The 11,361-nt window shown below is 42.3% G+C and overlaps 1 protein-coding gene across 1 annotated transcript; it reads right to left on the reverse strand.

Annotated features, from left to right (window-relative positions):
• Positions 1–207: 207 nt before the first annotated feature.
• Positions 208–5,543, reverse strand: SMIM23 (small integral membrane protein 23). Its single transcript, XM_008015292.3, has 4 exons — positions 5,375–5,543; positions 1,068–1,119; positions 800–867; positions 208–569 (listed from the first exon to the last, which is right to left on the reverse strand). Exons 1-4 carry the CDS (start codon positions 5,477–5,479, stop codon positions 357–359), a joined length of 438 nt encoding a protein of 145 aa, XP_008013483.2. The 5' UTR covers positions 5,480–5,543; the 3' UTR covers positions 208–356.
• Between the last annotated feature and the right edge of the window lie 5,818 nt (positions 5,544–11,361).

Consider the following 11,361-nt stretch of genomic DNA (forward strand, 5'->3'; position numbering starts at 1 on the left):
AGGCAAAGTGTGTTTCCCTGATTTTTATATGTGAGGAAACTGAGTCTCAGGTTAAGGAAACTTACACAACGTCTCAAGAAAGTAGAAGAGTCCTGAACCCATGGCTGGCTCTGAAGCCCGTGTTTGTTCCAGGGGGCCATGTCATGGTGCCAGGGAGAATATCTCAGCCGGGTTCTGGTGTTCTGCCAAGGCTGTTTCTGTCAGCATTCATGAATGTGAAGAGCGGACTTCATTTCCCAACTACTTTATTTTCTTGCCTGCCTGGAACTTCAAGAATCAGACCTCTGCCCTGCTTAGAGAAATCCCTGGCAACCCCTCCCCACCTTTGTGCTCTCCCCAGGCCCCAGGCCCACCCCTCACATGTGACTTTTATGTGTGGAGCAGTGCTCCTCCAGGTGCGGCTCTCCCAGAAGAGCGTCCAGCCACAGTTCCAGGTCCCGCACTAGCTGCTCCAGCTCTCGCACCTCTTCCTCTAACTTCTCCAAGAAGACATGCAAGTTCTCCTTCAGCAAGTTCCTGATGGTCTTTATCGGTTCTTCCGAAGGCCCATCGGTCTGATATTCAAGCCCCTGGAAGGCAGACACGGAAGTGGCTTTCTCAGATAAGACCCTCCTCCCCGCCCCCACTGGTTTCAAAAAGATCCCTGGGCCTTTGCACGTGCTATTCATCGTGCTCATAGTACCCACCTTCTACACTTGGCCAGCTCCTACTTATCTTTCATGACCCATGTTGCCAATGACACCTCCTCTGGAAAGCCTTCCCAGATTGCCTCACCTCAGTACATTGCTGGATATGTTACCTGGGAAACTACAAGATTCTGGTAGTAGTTACATTCTCTCATCCTTTCTGACACCTCCCAACTGCTTCCTGAAACAGGCACAAACATCACCTCTTAAGAGCAAATGAGCACTAGTTGAAATAAACATGGTTAGTCATCCTAGTGTGACGAAGGGTCAGTAGGAGAAGGCAGGTTATGGAGGTCTCCTTAACAAGCAACCATCTTTGGAATACTCCACCAAGCTTCATGTGGATTTGGTTCCTTCTTTCTCAGATTCCAGAATGCTCACCCGATATCCCTGTGCTCAAGTACAGCACCAAGATCAGCAATGCCAACAGCGTCTAGGGTGCAAGAAGAGGAGGAGGAGGAAGAACATGAGGATGGATTCTCTTCAGGTCCGCCTGCTTCCATCACAAAGGGCCAGGCATGAGCATGCTTATAAGACAGTTTTTTGAGCTTAACTTTTGTTCTAGTTATCTAAGTCACACTTGCTTACTACAAAACTCCCAAACTTTGAAGAAATAGATAACATGGCAACTCACTGATGTTGAATTTTCATTTTCTCTCATTTAAACATCTTTCGTTTTAATTGATCTTGAAATTAAGATCAAACTTCTTTGTGATATAATTTACATATAATAAAACACACACATTTAAAATGTATAGTCTGATGAGTCTGATGAGTTTTGATAAATGTTTATACCTGTAGACCATCACCCCAATCAAGATGTAGAACATTTCCATCATCTTAGAAAGTTTCCTTTTGCAGTCAATTCCATTCTCACTCCTGCCCTGCCTGGAGAGAACCATTCATTTGTTTTCTGTCACTATGAGTAGTTTGGCCTGTTCCATAACCTTGTATAAGTGGAATTATACAAGGTGTGCTTTTGCATTTAGTTTCTTTTGCTTAAGATACCGTTTTTGAAAGGCCTCCATTTTTTTGTGCTCAATTTTATTGATGAGTATATTGTGTATTTGATTGATGAGTATTTATTTTATATGAACATAGAATATTGCACAATTAGTCTCTTTACCTGTTGATAGACCTTTGGGTTGTTTGCAGTTTGGGGCTGTTATGAATAAAAGTGCTGTGAACACTCATATACGAATCCTTGTATGAACATATGTTCACATTTCTCTTGGGTTAATATTCAAAAATGCAAATGCTGGGTTATATGGTAAATGTATGTTTAATTTTATAAGAAACCACCACTGACTTTTCTGTACCCACTGAGCAACTGTATGTGTCCCCATTTTTGTGGTAAATTGCATTGTGTTTTAAATATTGAGCCACGTGAGTTTCTTCAGTAAACTCTAGTTGTTCATGATGCATTAGCTAGCCTTTTTGTATATCATGTGATCTGACAAGCTACTATTTTGTTGAGATTTCTTACATCTACATTCATAAGAGATTGGTTTAAAATTTTTTCTAGGCTGGGCATGGTAGCTCATGTCTGTAATCCTAACACTTTGGGAGGTCGAGGTGATTACTTGAGGTCAGGAGCTCGCAACCAGCCTGGCCAACATGGCAAAACCCTGTCTCTACTAAAAACGCAAAAATTAGCTGGCCATGGTGGCAGGTGCCTGTAATTCCAGCTACTCAAGAGGCCGAGGCAGGAACATTGCTTGAGCCTGGGAGGCAGAGGTTGCAGTGAGCCAAGATTGCGCCACTGCACTCCAGTCTGGGTGACAGAGCAAGACTCTGTCTCAAAGAAAAATAATTCTTTTTTCTGTACATTTGTAAAGTTTTGGTATCAAGGTTTTGTTACTCCCTTAAAATGAATTGGTAAGAACTCCCTTCTCCTCTATTTTATAAAATAATTTGTGTAAGATTGGTATTATTTTCATCTCAAATGATCGATAAAATTTATTGGTTGAAACTTTTGGGCCTGTAGTTATTAAGACTATTTCTTCTTGAGTCAATTTTGGAAGTTGTACTGCCCAGGAAGATTTATCCATTTCACCTAAATGTATCGGCATCAAATTGTTCCTAATATTACCTTAATATTCTTTTAATGCCTGTAAGAGTCATGATAATAATCCTCTTCAATTCTTTTTAAAAATGTATTTAAAGAAAAGAGGTCAAGAGAGGAAACAAGAGACCTCTTTCATTCTTGATATTGGTAATTAGTGTATTCTCTCTATGTATGTTTTTTGTTTAGTCTATTTAAAAGTTTTCCAATTTTTAATTTAATTTTACCAATTAAAAATGGTTAATTTTATTGTTTGTCTGCTTTACATTTAATTAATTTCTGATTTTGTCTTTTTTATTTATACTATTGAGTTTAATTCTTCTTTTTCTGCTAATGTGGAAATTTTGACCATGCCTTTAAAGTCTTCTTGTTTTTCAAATATGTGTGTGTGTGTGTTTGTGTGTGTGTGCATATTGACCTACATCTGATTTCCCCCAAACTCACTAGATTGTGGCTGAGTCAGATTTAGTTTGCCTTAAAAAAAGAATAAATTTCTTAGACACCCAAGTATGTGAAGTAACATTTAGACCCAGTACTAAACAAAGAAGATGAAAGATTTGTCTAACTTGTCTCTTCCCCAGATAATTTTCTTTATAATACTAGCAACTATATTATTATTAACTTAACAAATAAACATGTTACATAGCAACAACCGGTTGAGTTTCACAGACACAGCGATAAGCGGAAGAAGTCAGACACAAAGGTATACACGGTATGATTCCATTTACATGAAATTCGAGAACATAGAAAACTCAGCTATGATGACAGAAATCAGAATCACTGCTATGGGGGTGGGATGCCAGGTGGGCGGAGCCCCGAAAGAGCCTCCCTCGGTGCGAGAAATGTTCTACAGTTTGATCTGTGTGTACACCCAGTGCAAAGTCATCACACTGTACATTTAATATTAGGGTCCTTTTTCTTTTCTTAACAATATTCCTTAGGAATCTTTTCATGGAAGACACGCACTAACTGTCACAATCTTTAACATGGCTGATGAGTTTTCGTGACCTGGAAGCTCTTCTGTGTGTCTCACCAGTCCTCTATCAACGTATTGTACAGGTTGATTTCTCCCCCAGCATGCTTGCTGCTGGTCTCTATACTGTGCTGCATGGAGGCAAAGGAAGGAACACGGAATAGGATTGAGTTTCGGTCCTTTTGCTTGTGTCGTCTTGGGGCTTGAGCCAAATAATTTCTCTGAGCCTCAGTTTCTTCGTCTGTAAAATGGATTTTGAAATACACTGAAAAGTCTTTCAAAAAAGAAGCAGGCCGGGCACGGCGGCTCACGCCTATAATCCCAGCACTTTGGGAGGCGGAGGTGGGTGGATCACGAGGTCAGGAGTTCGAGATCAGCCTGGCCAATAGGGTGAAACCCTGGCTCTACTAAAAATACAAAAATTAACTGGGTATGGTGGCAGGCACCTGTAGTCCCAGCTGCTCGGGAAGCTGAGGTAGTAGAATCGCTTGAACCTGGGAGGTGGAGGTTGCAGTGAGCCAAGATTGCACCATTGCACTCCAGCCTGGCAACACAGCGAGGCTCTGTCTCAAAAAAAAAAAAAAAAAAAAAAAAAAAAGAAAAGAAAAGAAAAGAAAAGAAAAGAAAAAACAATGGGACTCTGGCAGAATCAAGGTGGGAAATGCTGTAGTAAACAAAGCTAAGCAGACTTCTTTGTTGAAGGGCTTCTCAGAGCCTTCCTTATGTGAATGAGCAGCGTCAGTCTTCAGGAGGGGATGAGGGTATGTAGCCTTCCTCAAGCCACAGAATTCTATAAAGAATGTTTCTAAAAGGAGCATTCCTGGGGTCTGGTGTCTAGGAAACACTTTTTAGGAAAAGCCGCAGCATGATGGGTGCCCATGAAGGCCCCTGTTATATGCTACAAGGTCTAGCATATAGGAGGCACTTGGTGCATATATAGTAAATTAATGAGTGAACATGTCTTTTGAAAACAGAGACAGCAGAGCTGACTCGTTCATTGCTCTGCTTAAAACCCTTCGACAGCTTCTTCTTATCCTCAGAATAAACCCTTGCTCAGGATTCTTATAGCAGGTGAACCTGATTTCAGGGGGTTCTAAAATCAGACGGATGTGTTTTCAAATCCTATTATGTCCCAGCTGTATGGCCCTTTTGCCTTTCTTACCCTCTGTGAATGAGGTTGATAGCATCTAAGAGATGGGGTGTGGATGCACCAGGCTGTGTGCAGCAAGCATTAATGTTTTCCATTTTGACGAAATCCCACGTGAGTGTTGAATTTCAGCCCTGAGAATGAATCCTCCAGGAGCTCTCCAGTTCAGGAGTACTATCCTATTTCAGCTCATTCACTCATTCAGCATCTATTAGGCACCAAGCACCATGCTAGGACTAGGGATTCAGTGGGAAACTCAACAAAAAACCCAGTCCTCCTTGGAACATACTTTCTGCTGGCAGTGCTGAGAATTTAATAAGACAGTGTCAGTGACGGCCCCGCCAAGAAGTGCCTAAGCCCCTAAGCTGTGCTCCACCAGAGTGGGATCCAGGGACAGTTGGGTCCAAGGTTCATCCCGGGCCTTCAAGGGCCTTATAGTCTGTCTGGAGTGGCAAAAGGAGCCCAGGTGGGAGGAAAGCAGCATGTACCCGGCCTGGTCTCACCTGCTTCTTGTCCTCACAGTGGCTGTCCCTTCTCCGTTCAAGCAGCTGGGCTGCCGCCCGCTCTGCTGCCACCCGCCTCCTGCTGCCCACTTGCTGGGTTGCCATGGCCTCAGATCTGGCTGCCTGGGTGGACGAAGGTCCCCTCACTCAACAGGCAGAAGGGTACCCTTCCCCTCCCCCACCTGTGGTCACCAGGCATCCTGCAAACATTGAGTTCTGATGTCACAGAAGGTGGGGACAGCAAGGTTCCCACCTTCCCACCACCCTGAGTTTTAGTCCCTTCCCTCACTTTTATTTTTCATATGAGTGTAGAAAACAAAGATCAGGAAGAAACGCATCAAAATATTATGTTTCAGGATGATGATTTTTCTGATTACTTTCTTCTATATTTGCAAGTTTTTAATAAAAATACTAATTCTAAAATATAAAAACAATAGATTGGGTGTAGCGGCTCACACGTGTAATCCCTAGCACTTTGGGAGGCTGAGGCTGGAGGATTGCTTGAGTCCAGAAGTTCGAGACCAGCCTGGGCAACATGGCGAGACCATGTCTCTATTTTTTAAAAATTACAAAAAATAAAAAATAAATAAATAAATAAAAGCTATTTTTAATTGAAAAATGTATGGAGATAGTTGTAATTCACATGCAGTTGTAAGAAACAATACAGAGAGATCCTGTGTACCCTCTACAAGGTTTCCCCCCAATGGTACAGTAATATCCTGCCTCACTGCAGTAGATCACAGCCTGGATGTGGACATTGATACACTCTACCAATTCTACGCAGACTTCCCCAGTGTTACTTGTTCTCATTTGTGTGTGTGTGTGTGTTTAATTCTAAACAATTTTGTGTAGGTTTGTGCACTTAGGACTACAGTCAAGACACAGAAGAATTTCAAAATACAAGGGGCTTTGTGCTGCTTCGTGATGGCTGCTGCCTCCCGACCCCACCCACGCTGTCCCTAACTCCTGGAAACCACTCATCTGCTCTCTCTTTCTAAAATCTGTTTATTCCAAATGCTACATAAGTGGAACGAAACAGTAGTTAACCTTTGCGGATTAACTTTAAAAAAAATAGTGTAACTCCTGGAAATTCACCCAATTTGTTGCATGTCTCAGTATTGATTCCTTTTGACTGCTGAGTAGTGTTTTGTGATATGCATATGCCATGCTGAAGGACATGTTCCAAACATGCTCAAAAGCCGGCTGCCTCCAGTTTTTGACTCTTGCGAGTAAAGGTGATATGAACATTCTTGTACATGTTTTTGGGTAAATGTAAGTTTCATTTCCCTGGGATAGATGCCTGAAAGTTCAATTGCTGGGCCATAGCATCATGGCATGATAGTTTTATAAGAAATTGTCAAACTGTTTTACAGAATGGCCACACCATTGTACATTCTCATTAACAGTGTATGAGTGATTTGGTTTCTCCTCATCCCCACCAATGTCTGTTTTCACTATTTTTTAATTTAACTGTTTTGATAGGTGTTTAGTAACATCTCGTGGTTTTAATGTGTATTTCCCTGATAGCTAATGATGTTTAATATCTTTTCTTTTTTAAAAATTTTATCAAGCAATTTTTTTTTGTTTTGTTTTGGGTGGAGACAGTGTCTTGCTATGTTTCCCAGGCTGGTCTTGAACTTCTGGGCTCAAGCAATCCTCTCATCTTGGGCTCCCAAAGTGCTGGGATTACAGATGTGAGCCACCATGCCCTGCCTGAACATCTTTTCATATTAGCTTATTTGCCATCTGCACCTCCTTGTCAGTGGAATATCTGTTTCTGTCTTTTGCCCATTTACTAATCGGGTTGGTTTTGCTACAGTTGAGTTTTGAGACAGTTTTTTGCTCATTTTAGATACTGGTCCTTCTTAGGATATATGGTTTACAAACTATTTTCTCCCAGTCTGTAGCTTATTTTTTCAACTTCTTCACATGAACTTTTGCATAGAAAATGTTTTACGTTTTGATCCAATCTGTCACTTTTTCTTTTATGAATTGTGCTTTTTCGTGGCAAGTCTAAGAACTCTTCACCTAGCCCTAGGTTCCGAAGATTTTCTTTTTGTTGTTGTTGTTGTATAGCTTTACGTTTCTTATTTCAGCCCATGATCCATTTGGAATCAATTTTTGTATAAAGTGTGAAGTTTAAGGTTCATTTTTTTTGCGTATGGGTGTCCAGTTGCTCCAGGACCACTTGTTTTGTATTCTGTTTCATTGATCTATGTATCTATCCCTGCATCAATACCACACTGTCTTGATTGCTGTAGCTTTACAGTGAGTCTTAATAGCAAGTAAAGTGATTTTTCCTACCTTGCTTTTCTTTGTCAAGATCGTTTCAGCTCTCATAGGGCCTATGCCTTTCCATATAAACTTTAGAACTAGCTTATCTAGTCAACAAACTACTTTGCCAGCTGGGATTGTGATAGGAATTGCATCAAACCTATGAATCACTTTGGGGAGAATTGTCATATTTACTCTGTGGTGTCTTCTATCCCACGAACACAGTATGCTTCTTCATTTATTTAGGTCTTCTGTTTTGTTTGTTTTTTAACCAGCACTTTGTAATTTTGGGGATATAGCTTTTGTACATGTTTTGTTAGGTATATACCTAAATATTACATATTCTTTGGACTTTCCTTATACTTTAAAAGCTCCCATGTACCAAACAAATTTCATGTGTTAAGAAATCATCAATGTTCCACATTTTGTGAACTAACTTTACCAAAGTTCCACATACAGAGCTTCTGATTGGCACCCAGATAACTTATATATGGAGGCCTGCTGTACACTAGGCATTTCACTAGATTATTTTACTACAGCTTCTCTAGGCTATAATTCTGTGGGTAGTGGGAAATTAAATCTGTCTTACTAACCATTGCATTTCTTATGCCCCTTATGCAGCCCGTTACATAGTAAATGTTCAGTAAAAATACCTGTTGAAAGGATGAATAATGAACGATCTCAAACTGCAGGCTCTGAGAGGCCAGGAACTGCGTCTGGTGAATACATTTTTGTATTCATAGTACTTGGCTCAGTAAATATTTGCCGAATGAGTAAAGCAGGTGGTATGATTTTACGTTTTGAAGAAGCTGAGGTCCAGGGAGGCTAGGGAAGATCATTGGAATTAATGGGTGTCATGAACGAAATACCTACTGTGCGCCTGACCCAGAGTAAGTGCCTTCCACATGTTACCTCATCTAATCCTCCTAACTGCCCTACAAGGCTGGGGCTGTTAGTTTCTGCTGGGAATGTTAATCTCCTTACTCAGTGGCACACACCCTGCCTTAATACGGGTCTATTTAACTCCAAAGTCTTCTCGTTTACCACAAGGAGTTAATGTAGTTTCAGCTAAAAACAAAGAAAGTGGTCATTCTTGCCTTTTGTGGCTTCATTGTGCATAAGCAGATGTGAGAGTTCCATTAGACTTTTTGATTATCAGACATAACCACCTTCTCTCCTGTCCTTCTGTGTCCACAGTTTGTTCCTTCAGGCAGCTTCATGGTCTTCCTGACTTCAAGAATGAAGCTGCAGACCCTCGCGGTGAGTGTTAAGCTCTTAAAGGTAGTGGACTGAAAGAGTGAGCAGCAGCAAGATTTCTTGTGAAGAGCAAAAGAACAAAGTTTCCACAGCGTGGAAAGGGACCCCAGTGGGTTGCTGCTGCTGGCTGGGGTGGCCAGCTTTATTCCCTTATTTGTCCCGGCCCACGTCCTGCTGATTGGTCCTTTTCACAGAGTGCTGATTGGTCCATTTTACAGAGTGCTGATTGGTCCATTTTATAGAGTGCTGATTGGGCCATTTACAATTCTTTAGTTAGACACAGAGCACTGATTGGTGCATTTACAGCCCTCTAGCTAGACAGAAAAGTTCTCCAAGTCCCCACTGGATCCAGGAAGTCCAGCTGACTTCACCTCTCACTTCCAACTCCGTGACTATCCCAGGTTGGCGCCTGGGGCATTTCATACAATCTCCACTGCTTTCTGCCTCTTCTTGTGCATATCTTTATTGTTATTACTAAAGTGGCTATGTTGTCTGGGGTAAATGCCCAGGGTTCGTTGTCTCATGCCAGGAAAATTTAGGATACGGACATACAAAATAGGCAAAAAAGGGGAAAGAAAAACAGCTCTAGAGAGAGATTGAGAGGGAACTTCTCAGAGGAAAAGACCAGCCAGTGATGGTTGCACCAGAATTTCACAGTTAGGCTTGTGGAGGTGGTGTCTTATTTACATAGGGCTCACAGTCTGGTTCCATGAGGTATGACATTTACGTAGCGTGGGGAAGGCTAGCTGCCCCACCCTACTCTTATTATGCAAATGAACTTTCCCCTTAACTAGGGCTGTCTTGTCTGCTCCTTACTATACACGTGGCAGGCAAAGAGAAGGGAAGATGGAGGTGCCATCTTGAACATGATTGACACAACTGCGGCCTCTATGTCTGCAGCTCGATTTTACAGGCTGCTCTTTTTCAGAAAGGAAAATAATTAGGGGCTGCTTTTCATTAAAAGGAAAACCTTACCGAGGACTTCCACACCCTCTCTGTCTGACTAATTAATTTCTTCTTAACTCCTGTATTCTTACCATGCGCAACTAAGATATTTTGAGAGTTTTCTAAGTACTGCGCACTGTGCAAAGTGCTTTACATGCATTGGTTCACCGTACAAATATTACAGCTCTAGGTGGTAAATCGTACTTTTGTCTCCATTTTACAGATGGGGAGACTGAAGCTTAGAGTGACTAAGTCACTTTCCCAAAGTTACTCAGCTGGTAAGAGGCAGGGTTGAGATTTGGACTGCACCATTCTGGTGACAGCACCCTGGCTCTTGGTGGCCGTGAGATACTGCTCCTTCTCTAGGAAGATTCAAGACCAGAGAAAGAAAGAGTCCAGCCCAAGACAGTCCAAGGAGAGGTACCAAACTCAATTCTCTTGCCTCCCACTTGAGGGCCCTCCAAAGGCCATTTGCATCATCTTGATGGTCTTGCATGCACCCATGCAGTTGCTGGCTCTTGGGCTTTATCTGGTGGACACATTTGAAATGTCAAATGCAGGTACGTAAGGACTGCTCATTAAGCTAATTATGGCACATCAAAAGTAATGAATTACAGTCATGAAAAGTAATGAGTTACAGTAAAAAAAATTTACAGTCACACACAAAAAAGTAATGAATTACAGTCACATTTTTCTAGGAAACACAATACATTCTTCCAGGAAACTCCTTCGGAAGGCAGAGCTTCCAGGATTTGGTCTCAGGGCGGGGAGGAGAGGGAGGAAGAGCTTTCCCATCCGGCCCTCAGAGAACTGGCCCAGTAGCTGGTGTGGGCAGGGGACTGGCAGAGGGTCAGTACGGCACTGGGTGCTCCACACTTCCTAGTAACGGAAGAGGGAGAGGATGAGAAAGGAGAGAGAGGCCTTTGAAGGAGGGAATTAGGGAGCAGGTCAATGTGAGAATGAGTTGGGGGGGGGGCAGGGAATGAATGGAAATGTGTGAATGAATAAAGATTTCCAGGGGAATAACTAATCAGTCTTGAAAAATTACACTCTGCCAAGGGAGAAATCTGCCCCAAACCTAATAAGTGGAGACCAAGCAGTGCTTTGTGCTTGAGTCCTGTCTCCCAAACACACCTGGGTTCAAATCCTGGTATCACTGTAACATTCACTTGGGAAAGTGACATCATGTCTCTAAGTCTCAGTTATCTGAAAAGTGAGGCCAGTAATAATAATGTGTGTCTTACGGGGTTACTGGGAGGGCTAAACGGCAAGAACTAACTGGATAGTGCCTGCCTCAAACTGGAAGCTCAGGTAGTTTCTCTCTGTTCCCCGCTTCTCCCTCTCTCCCTCCTTCTTTTCCTCCCTCCCTCCCTCTCTCCTTTCTCTCCTCCCTCCCTCTCTCCCTGCCTTCCTTTCTTCATTCCCACTCCCCCCTTCTTTTCTCCTCCTCCCTTCTCCAAGTGTTCGACGGGCTGCCCCTGTGCCAATTGAATTTAATTCCCCCAGTAATG

This window comes from Chlorocebus sabaeus, chromosome 23 (assembly GCF_047675955.1).
Source record: "Chlorocebus sabaeus isolate Y175 chromosome 23, mChlSab1.0.hap1, whole genome shotgun sequence".
Classification (NCBI taxonomy): Eukaryota; Metazoa; Chordata; class Mammalia; order Primates; family Cercopithecidae; genus Chlorocebus; species Chlorocebus sabaeus.